General features: G+C 43.9%; 1 protein-coding gene across 1 annotated transcript in view; it reads right to left on the reverse strand.

Moving 5' to 3' along the window:
* Positions 1-11,347, reverse strand: part of Ap4e1 (adaptor-related protein complex 4, epsilon 1 subunit) — a gene marked incomplete at its 5' end in the record, with an annotated part of 56,157 nt that overhangs the window by 8,156 nt on the left and 36,654 nt on the right. The window contains 3 exon segments of the mRNA XM_013510289.1: positions 128-703; positions 1,745-2,003; positions 7,178-7,301. Coding sequence (XP_013365743.1) covers positions 128-703; positions 1,745-2,003; positions 7,178-7,301 — 959 coding nt within the window.

The following is an 11,347-nucleotide window of genomic DNA, read 5'->3' on the forward strand; positions in this document are numbered from 1 at the left end:
CTACCTGTTGTTATTTAAAGAGGTAAGAAAGATACAAAAGGAACTTATAAATATCAGAAGAGCCAACAGCAGCAATGCTTAGTACCACTGTCCACTTAAAAGCAGAAATGACAAACCATTGTCTTACCTTGAAATTTTCTGCAGGAAAAATGTCTAAGTTAGCACTTTTCAACTCAGAACCACTCTTAGTAGCAACTGACCAGACCATCAGTAAACAATCATCCTTCCAGAGTTTGTAAGAAGACATGGTCACAGTTTCGTCACTACAGACCTCCACACGACCTGAACGCACGTCCTCAGTAGTTTCTTCCAAAAAGGAAGAGGCTAAGGCGATTTCTGCAGTCACTGGAGCCGCAGCAGATGCAGAAGCTGCAGCAGACGAAGGAGGGTGAAAAACTTCCATGTCACTATCAGCAAACAAGGAAGGTGCAGACAGGGCGCAGTCGGAGAGCTTCCCAACCACAGGCAGTTCTGAGACAGACTCTGGATCCAAAAGCTCTGAGCCAAGGGGAAATTCCTCTGCTTCTGCGCTTCCTCTGTCCTGCAAAGCAGTCAAGTAATCGTTCTCTTCGTGAGCCACATGCGACGGAGAGTGCAGAGAAGAACAGGTCAGATCACGGGCACTGGCTGCTTCTCCACTTTTGGCCTCCTTGACTTTTGATTTTCTTCTGAACTTGTGAGAGACGTTGTCTGCTTTTCCTAGCTATAAAAAAAAATATGATAATATAAAAAGAAATTATTTTACTAGTCATGAGTTTTAAACATTCTTCTCAAACGAGCAATTTACTAACTTGTTAAGATTCCATCTATCAAGCAAGATTAACACAGAATCAGAGATGCATAAAATGTTAAGTCCTCAAATTCTGACAACTACATAAGTTTGAACTATTCACTAAATCTTATTTCTCATTAAAAACATGTAAAATCAGAAAAAGAAATAGGTCAAAAAGTCAGTCATGAACAATTATAAAACTTGCTATATTTCAGAACACTGAAATACAGAATTGAACAAATTAAAAACAGTGAGAAATAGTGATGATTTTTTTTTTTGGTACTGGGAATCGAACTCAGGACCTCCTGCTTGCCAGGCAGCCACAGGTGCTGCTGAGCTATATCCTCGGCCCAACAGTGAGAAATAGAGAAACCTACCCTTTTAAAAATTTTTCCACAGTAGTTTAAGCTACCTTCAAATACAGAGATGATCAAACTCTGTTTCAGTTCATCTATAGTAACTGTGACTTTGTGGTCCATGCATTAATAAGGTATTTTTCATTTATAATATAGCAGTGATCATTTTTTAGAGGCTAAATAATGAAAATGTACACACCACTCTCTTTAGACATGCAAACAAACTGATGCCTATTTTTTACAACTAAAAATGCCATTTTGGGATACACTCATCCCACAGAAATGCCAATTCTGCTGACTGTCAATACTGAAGGGACTTTTCCAACAGTCACACGCACTCTGAGGGTGCAGGACTCTGGCTGTACTGTAACTTCTGTCTGGACCCTTGCCCTAGCCGATCAGGCTGGAGAAGACCTGGCTCAAGCTGACCAGATTTTCTCCTTTGAGGACATGAATGGGCGTCACTGGTGGCTCTGCGGCTGGAACACGAAAGTAGGCAAGAGCTGGGAAGCCACTTTCCACCAGGTGTGCAGAGGGCAGCCAGAAGCTTCTGAAAGAAGAGCCAGCGTTCTGCACAAGCAGGGGATGCAGATTCTCAGAAGAGTAAACTACCTACCAAGTTGATCTGACTTTCTGATCCTAGCCCAACAAACAATGACGACGCCAACAGCTGTTTTTCCTTCTCTTCTTTAGACTGGGCAAGGACTGGAGCTTGATCCCTTCTTGTTCCAGCTTGGTCCATGTTCTCTGACACCGCGTTCTCCAGAGGAGCAGGCGAAGCCTCCATCTCCTCCCCTGCTTTGCTCTCCTTCTTGGGGAGATAGCCCTCCTTCCCCCAGAGTTTCTTTACGCCTTCCAGCTTCAAGCTGTTTGTCCTAAGGAGATCAATGGAGAGATAATTCCAGTTTAAATCCCGCCCAATAGTTCCTTTGCTGAGGCCTTCTTTAAAAACACATCACCGCCCACAGCCTCTGGAGACTGCCTTCATGTCATACGTCAGAAGCACACTGAGATCACCAGCCTGTATTTTAGTTGTAGTCAACCTCACCCTGTCCTCTAGCCAGAGACTTCAAGGTGGCAGAATTCTAAGTTAAAAATCACAGATCATTTAATGGCTTGAATAAGGTGTACAAAAATAGAACTATGATTAATTGGTCTCTTTCCTCCACTGATTTAGAAAAAAAAAAAAAAATCTTTAATTCTGATGGGGTAAAGACCAGAAATGATTCAAGTTTCTTAGCAATATAAAAGGATTAAGCCTAAATTCATAGCTGGGGATGGTGGTGCACGTGTGTAATCCCAGCACTCTGGGAAGCCGAGGCAGGAGGACTGCAAATTCAAGCCCAGCATGTGGGATCACATCACAATCAATCAATCAATCAATAAAGGTCTGGGGATGTAATCTAGTACAAAGGCCCTGGGTTCAATCCCTAGTACTGTACAACAAACCAACAAAAACCCTAAGTTCATTAAATAATAATTCATAAACATAAATCCACTAAATATAATCCTGTTGAAAGCAAAAGAAACCATTCAAATACACTCTTATGTATAAATGTTTTTTTAATCTAGAAGGTTTTTTTTAACATGAACACTACATTTTAAACTATTATCAATGTATTTTAATAAATGTGAAATGAGGTTTGATCTGAAAAAGAAAAAAGGTTCTGGTAGAGATGGAAGAGGAACCATCATGTTAAATGAAACAAGCCAGTCTCCAAAAGTTGGGTACCACATATTTTATACGAGCAATCTACCCAAAGAAAGAAAGAAAGAAAGAAAGAAGGGAAGAAAGGGGGAGGGAGGAAGAGAGGGAAGGAGAGAGGAAGGAGGGAAGGAAGGAAGGAAGGAAGGAAGGAAGGAAGGAGGGAAGGAAGCAAGGAAGGAAGGACAGCAAACTAGGCGGCAGACTTCCAGAGATGGGGAAGGAGACAGGAGGTTGAGGGATGAGGGAGGGAAGGGAGAGGCACGTAACGAGGATGAAGATAATGAGAACACATCACACAGATACACAACGTACCTAAATGAATCTTGTTATTCTCTTTCCCTAATATGACTGGAGGTTGGGGAGAGGGGGAGAGGTAGAAAAGAAAGAAGGAAAGAAGGGAGAGAGGGAGGGAGGGAGAGGGAAGGCGAAAGGGAGGGAGGAAGGAAGGAAGGAAGGAAGGAAGGAAGGAAGGAAGGAAGGAAGGAAGGAAAAGATTTTGGGAGAAAGCAAGAGGCTTAGGAATTTTTCATAACTAAATTGAAAAGAGCTAAAGTACTAAGAGCCAAGTGGCCAGCCCCAAAGCCAAGACAAGGCAGCTAGGCAAAAACTCCAGGACCAAATCATGCACTCACTAATGTCACCTTAAAAGTGAGCAGCTATGAATGTAGAATGACTAACACAATCACAAACACGGGACGAAAACAGCCCAAGACTGTCTCATTGTCTTCATATAAAAACTGTTTAGATCAACTGTGGTAATCATTTCACAGTGTAAATACATATCAAAATGTCATTCTGTATACCACACATAAATATATACACCTATTTGTCATATCTCAATCAACCTGCGAGGCATGGAAGAAGAGTCACTAAAAAACAAAACTGAGAAACTGTGCCCTTCTTCCAATAGGCGCATTTAAGCATTCCTGTCAAGGTTCAAAATAGCACTTTTAGATTTACACTACAAGCTGGGTCTGATGGCACATATGCCTGTAATCGCAGCTACGTCAAGGCCACGAGGCAGGAGGACCACAAATTACAGACTAGCCTGAGCGAGTTTAGCAAGACCCTGTCTCAAAATAAGAAGGGCTGCAGGTGGGGCTCAGTGGTGGAGCACTTGCCTCTGCATGTGCCAAGGCCCTGGGCTCAGTCCCCGTACAAGCCCACCCCACCCTACTAACCGGGTAAACTTAAAAGTGTTTACACTGATAATTGTCCCCATCTAACTAGTGGGGATCATGATCAACTCGACTGTTCGTATAAGGCCAAACAGGCAGGTATACTTCACACTGAGTACAGCATTCGTGCTATAAAGTAGTGAGTGGGTGATGGGAAATTTGGACGTTAATAAAGAAAGTCCTACTGGGAACTGGCTCGTTCCTCCTTGCAGTCTTTACTGTGAAGAAATCCTTCGTAAGTACCTTCACTTCCCCCTTTCTTTCAGGGACCAAGAAAGTTTTCTAAAATGCTTTTGAAGAAAAACACAATTATGTAATAAACCTCTTAGAAGAAAACTTCTTGTCCTTGCCAAAAGCAGGTCCAAAAGTGGTCACAGGACCCCTAGAAGGAGCCGAGCCCCTCTAGGGTACTCAAAAGCAGCCCCGCTAGGGCTCTGTGAGCATCCACAGCTGGGTGGATGACAGTACCTCTTTGCTCCTTTAACCAAAATTACTCAATTATTAAAAGAAAAACAAAAGCAAGTCCCCAAGCATTACTGAGAAATGACTGGAACGCCCACTGCAGACGGGGAGGGCACGCAGCGGACCCGGCTGCTCCCCACAGGCCCCGCGTCCATGAAGGACATCCGCCGGCTGTGGGAAATGCTGTCCCTCGGCCTGGCCCAGGACGGTCAGACGCAGGGGGCTGCCTCCTGAACACCAAGTCCGAGCCTCACGAGGGGAGCCACACCCAGGACCAAGCGCAGAATTACAGAGCGCTCTCCAGCCGCTTGGCCTGCTCCACCTCGGGACAACCCCCAGGTCGGCAGAGGCGGCAGTCCACGCCGCACTGCCTCCTCCTGCTCTCCCCTCCTCGGCTGTGGATCACAAGGGCGGCCTCGGCCTTCATCCTCCTCCTCCGCATACTAAACGCCAGCATCAGCAGGCAAACAGGAGAGGGAGTCAAAAGGGGCCTCCAGCTAGTGTAAAGATTTCTCCCTACGATTTCACTGCATACTTTTTTATCAAAATAAATTTCCCATCATACATTACATATAGACATTCTAAAAAGTGAGGAAATAGCTAAAGAACAACATAAGGCCATCTCAAAAACAAAGTATGCCTCCAAACGATACAAAACTTTGCAAAAGAACATTTTAAAAATGTAAGTCATATATGCCTGGATTCTGACAAGACTGTTACAGAATATCATGCCTTGGTATTGTTTTTAATCAGACTATTCACACCCATAAATTCTGACTAAGTAACCTGGGAAAGACTAGCGAAGCTCCTCAGCTCAGTTCTAGGAATGCCCGCCTGAGGTGGGGTGCCGTACGGGAAAGGGCTCCCCTGAGAAAGGTATGCGAAGTGGGGCTTGCTACTAATCTGCCATCCTCTTGGGAGACTGGAGAGGAGCTGTCTCCCCGCAAACGCGGACTCACTCGCCAATCACCACACAGGCTGCCAATGTGAAGTAATGTGTGACACGTGGCCCTCTTTTAAGTTTTAAGTTCATCCCTCTAGTCCCATCTCACAATAAAACAGCACGTACTACTCTACTTCTTAGCCGTTTTGGCCAATGCTAGTTCTCCAAGGACAGGACGTGTCGTGGAGGACTTGCAAGGCCCACCCCATCCCAGATGCAGCTCCTGTGTAAAGTGGCAGATGCTCTTCCCCTGGTACAGGTGAACAGATGGGAGGGGACCAAGGGGTGGGGGCCAGGAGGATACAGAAAGAATGAAGGTGTGTTATGCACATGTACCAGTACCTCGTGGCGAATGTAATCATGATGAACTGCAAACATGGAGGAATGAAAATGTTTAAACTGTTTCTTAAAAATATCGTGTAAGCTCTCCCTGGGTTTGGAGGGTTCCTGTCTCCCCCCGCTGCTCCTTTGTTCCCTGACTGAGACACGTAATCGCTGTCCTCTTCACCATCACGCACTCACAAACCACCTCTGCTCCCATGCTGGGGCGCTGAAACTAAATGTCCGACAGAGAAAACAGAGATGCAAACAAAGCAGGGAAAACAGGGTAAGAGGGAGGGGTTTAGCGCCTGGCACTGAGTAAGTTATCACTTAATCTGTTCTCAGAATCTATTTGTGTCAGTCTTCTGATAAGAATTTTTATAACTATCTCATTGGACAGATATAATAATGAAAGTAAGATGACTTCTTAATGAATATGGAAACTTAATATTCAAATGTCATCCTTCAAAGCTGCCACCTTTGAGATTTTATCACTTGTAGTCCAACAATGCTGCTATTACACAAAATATCTTGAACTTTTAGACAGAACTCATTTACACGGAATGGGTCCTTTTCATTACCAGTCTACTGACCAAAACAATTCAAAATAATCACTAATTTCATTGGACGTACACAGACTCTGAATGGTGGTAATGTTATAATTATCACTCGTGATGGTTCACACGGTTGTCAACCTGCAGTGCGTCAGCACGCACCTGTGTGTTTCTGGTGAGTCGTGAGGCCGTGACACTCGGGGCTCACCTATCCCTGACCCTTCCCCGGTGGTTCTCCCCTGTCCTCTGCTTCCCGGTTCTTTCCACTATGCTCTGTCTGCCTCAGAGCAGCCAACCAAGGGCAAAAACTTCATGAGCCAAATTAAACCTCTCCTCCTTGGAAGTGCCAGGATCCTGCATTCTGGCCCTGCAGTGGGAAAGCTGACCATACAGAAAATTAGGACCAGAGAAGCAGGGTGGTCACTGAGATTACTCCTGCCCATGTGATTCAGATGTCCTTGGAACTGCTTGGAAAAGGAGTGTGGAAATGACCAGAGAGTGTATTAGTCCCCTTTCCTGCGCCTAGGACAGAATACCGAGCACCCCCAACTTAAAGGAGGAAGTTTACTCGGCTCACAGTTTCCAGGGGGGTCAGGCCATGCTTGGCTGACTCCAAAGAGAAACGGCATATGGAAGGCATGGTAGAGGAAAGCTGCTTACCCCACAGCAGCCAAACGCCAACAGCAAAAGAGGAAAATCAGAGGAGCTGGTGAGAAGAACACACCCTTCGAGGTTACAAGTCCAGTAGCCCACCTCCAAAATGGTCTCACCTCCTAATACTGCAGTTAGCTCGTAACTGAACTCAGCAATGGATGAAAGCAACTAGAGTGCTAAGACATTTAAACAGTCCCATGTCATCGATTTTAACAAGAAAGGAACTTACTCTTTCAGCCCTGTCTCAGCACTGTTCCCAGATATATCTGAACCAAGAGAAATGCCAGCAGGAGACTGTCGTCCAGTGAAACCAGATGAAGAAAAGGAGAGTCCATATGGTTCAAAATTGAGAACTAGAATTTAAAACAGTAACAGAGGTTCATACTTCAAACAAAGCAAAAGAGCAAAAATTATCAGTCCATTCACTACTGAAATAACTGAAAAACAGAATCCATTGATAATTTTTAAATTGTATGGGGCTTTGGTAATAAAATTTAGTATAATATTTATGGCAATAATATTTATATAATAATAGTGGGGCTACCCTTTATTGAACACGTATGACATAATATCTTCATATATGAGGTGACTGAGACAAAATGTCCTTCATTCCTATCTCTATTTCCCTTAGAAGCTAAAAAGAATTTAAGAAAAAAAGTAAGTGATAAACCAGGTCACTGAAAAGTAGCTGCACTCATGCAAAAATACATTAAAGAGCTATCAATGAAGGGATAACCATGTTCTGCTTAGTAAGATCTTCTTAGGCATATTCTTGTACCAAATAATCTGATGAAGCCTTCAAAGTGAAATCGCCCCTTCTGGCAAAGAACAAGCTTTACTTGGGTTCTCATTCTTTCAAATCTGTATAACCTAAATGAATTCAACCAGAGACATGAACATGCATAGTTACTACGGCACAGCAGACGCCAATATCCATTCTCATTTTCTAATAGAACCCTCATCTTTACTGTTTTTTGAAGGTACTGAGGATTGACCTCAGGGCCTTCACACGGAGCTACAGACCCAGCCCTTCTTGTCTTTTATTTTGAACCATAGTCTTGCTAAGTCATGAAGTTGCCTGGGCTGAACACACACTTGTAATCCTCCTGCCCCAGCCTCCCCGAGTGCTGGGATTGCAGTTGTGCACCAACAGGCCCAGCAGCACCCTCACTTCTTAGCTAAGTCTATGGCCAGCCAGAAAAGGGACATTTCCAGACTTCTTCACCATACAATTGCCAATTACGTCCTGCATACATTCTGTGAGCCACTTTGGGAAGAGCCCTTCTGGGGGAACACAACCTCTTCTCCGTGGCCGTCTTTCCTGTTGGCTATTGTCCAAGCTGACTGGTGAGAGTGGCAGACGTCTGGGACTGGGAGTGAAAGAGCAGAGAAAAGGGGCTGGGGATTTAGCTCAGCGGCAAAGCGCCTGCCTGGCAAGCGCAAGGTCGTGAGTTCAGTTCCTGGTACCAGAGAAAAACCAAAAACAAAAAAAAGAGCAGAGAAAAATGCCTGAACAGCAAGAGTGGCGTCCGGGTTTGTATCCGCATGAAGCCATCCTTAGCCCTGGGCTTCATACGACTCAAGCTCTCAATCTCTTCAATGGAAGACAGCAAAAACTCTCTCTCTTGTACCAGGTCTCACAATGTTTGTACTTTTTAACATTCTAATTAGCTAAACCTAATCCCTACTGGCAAATTTATCTTTGTGACTCTAGGTTACGACAAAAAGGGCCTTCTTAAATCATAAAAAGTATCTTGGAAAACACATCAATCTCTGAAATTATTATCCACATTTTATAAACGAGGAGGCTGTGGCAAGCTTTGCTACAAATCTACCCTGGATTACAAACACAGAAGATGACGGAGCCAGAGAAACCCAGACGTTAGCTCCAGAGCTGTCCTCCCAACTACGGTGTTAATACGGCCTCCTCCAGGGCAAACAGCCTACTCCAAAGGGCACTAACGAACTGCCTGGAGGACTCGTGAAGGTGGTGGAATGGTGAACAGCAGAGAAACAGCCTCTCCGAGAGGAATATAACAATGCTGGAATATAGCAACGTGAGGAAGGGAAGGAGGAAGGGGGTCCCCGGGACGCAGGAAGGACTGGAGGTGAGAACTGACGCCCGTGGGGAGAGCGCAGAGAGAGACTTCAATGAAGAAGAAGGTGGTGGCGGCAGCGCTCTCTTCGAGCCCGGATGGGGCGGCTCAAAGCTGCAGACACACAGTGACGACTGGTGACCCAGAGGCCTCCACAGAGAGACGCCCCTGGGGAACGGAGCAGTGGACACAGCGGACTGCAGTGGCTGGTGAGTTACTCGGTTCAGACGTCCCCAAGGACAGGGTGACTGGCCCGCAGCCAGTTTGGAGAGGGGCCAACTGAGCTCAGAACAGCTAAGGGCAGCTCCATCTAGCAGCTACCCGTGTCAGGGTGAGGCTGCTGAGTTCAAGTTGGTGGGAGGTGGAGGATCAGAGTTCAAGCCAGCAGCAGCACACAGTGTTACAGGCCAAACAAATCAGGCTCCAGCCTCACAGCCAGAAACCAGCCCGAACTTCTGTGGAACTGAAGGTGCAGGCCTGCTGGGATTATCCACGACCCCGCCGTAAAGCTACAGCTTGCTCGCTTGCTGGGATTAATCAACATGGGTCTCGCTCTGTCTGCCCACACTGTTGACCAGTAACAGCAGAGACGTACTCTGAAGTGGGTTTTCTTTTTTTCTTGTTTTTGTTTTGTTTTTTCATGATTGTTCTTATTTTTATGAGTATGAATATGGTTTCTAATTCTTTTGTTGTTGTTGTTCTATTCTGTTCTTATTTTTATTTCTTCCTTCCCTCCTGACTTCTTGACTAGTTTTCCAAAGTTTGTATAATCTTCCTTTGTCTTCCAGACTTACTTTTAATCTCCTCTTCTTCTATTTATCTGTTTTTATACCTAACCCTTTTTGAATTTTCTCTCCTGAGGGTAAAATCACCATATTGAGGGCTTATTTACTATATACAATTTTCTGCTTCATTTTAGATTTTATTATATAACCACAAATTTAGTTCATATGGTTAAAGGTAGCAAATTAATAGTTATGACAGATTGTCATTTTCTAGCTTGTATTTGATACCTCTCATTGCTGATTGTACTACTTTAGCCAAGGTGATATAATTGTTCTAATCAGTTGTTCTTCCTCACACAACAAGCCTGAGACTACCCAAGGGTCATAAGGGTCAGTGTCAAAAAACCAGGGACTAGGCCAAGGAGGCAGCAATTTCTCTTCCACAGTAAACTGAAGAGGCAGGATCTTGCAATAGACTCAAAACCCAAAAGCCAGCTATACCTGGAAGACATCTCTGAAAATGGAAAGATACCCCTGGTTCTTGGGTAGGAAGAAGCAATATAGTGAAAAATGGCCATACTTTCAAAATCCAAATCAAAATTCTAATAACATATCTCACAGAATTAAAGAAAATAATCCTAAAATTTATTTGGAACCAGAAGAGACCTAGAATACCAAAGGCAATTCAGGCAACAAAGGCAAGGCAAGGGGCATCAGGATCCCTGACTTACAATTATACTACAGAGCTACCGTGATAAAAACAGCATCATACTGGCAAAAACAAAGACTGGAGGATCAATGGAACAGATTAGAAGATGAAGAAATAACTCCAAACACACTCAGCCACCTTATCTTAGCCAAAGGAGCCAAACACTGGCAGAAAGATAGCCTCTTTAATAAATGGTGCTGGAAAAATTGGCTTCACATGCCCAAGACTAAAACTAGACCCATATATTTCATCATGCAGTAAACGAAAATCAAAATGGATCAAAGCTCTAAATATTAAAACAAAAACACTAAATCTGCTGCAAGATAGAATAGGTAAAACTCCTGAAGCAAAAACTTTATGAACAACACCTGGATCACACAGGCCCTATCACAAAGAATGAACAACTGGCGTCTCATCTTATTAAAAAGCTTTTGCACAGCAAGAGAAACCACCAACAGAGTGAAGAGACAACCCACAGTGTGGGAAAAAAAGTTGCCAGGTATTCCCCAGACTAAGGACTATTATCTAGAATATAAAAAGAATTCAAAAAAAATCAGACCCCCCAAATTTAAATACCCAGTGCAAAAACAGGCATCTAAAATTAATAGACGCTTGTCAGATGAAGTACAAACAGCAAATAATATGTGAAAAAAGGTTCATCATTTGTCATTTGAGAGTTAATACATTGAAACACTGAGATTCCATCTCACTTCAGAAAGAATGGCTATTATCAAGAAATCAATCAGCCGGGGATATAGCTCAGCGGCACAAGCACCTGTCTGGCAAGCGCAAGATCTTGACTTTGATTCCCAGTACCAAAAAAAAAAAAAAAAAAAAAAATAGGACTGGGATGTAATTTAGTGGTAGAG

The sequence above is a fragment of the Chinchilla lanigera genome, unplaced genomic scaffold (genome assembly GCF_000276665.1).
Source record: "Chinchilla lanigera isolate Chin_1 unplaced genomic scaffold, ChiLan1.0 scaffold00008, whole genome shotgun sequence".
Taxonomy (NCBI): Eukaryota; Metazoa; Chordata; class Mammalia; order Rodentia; family Chinchillidae; genus Chinchilla; species Chinchilla lanigera.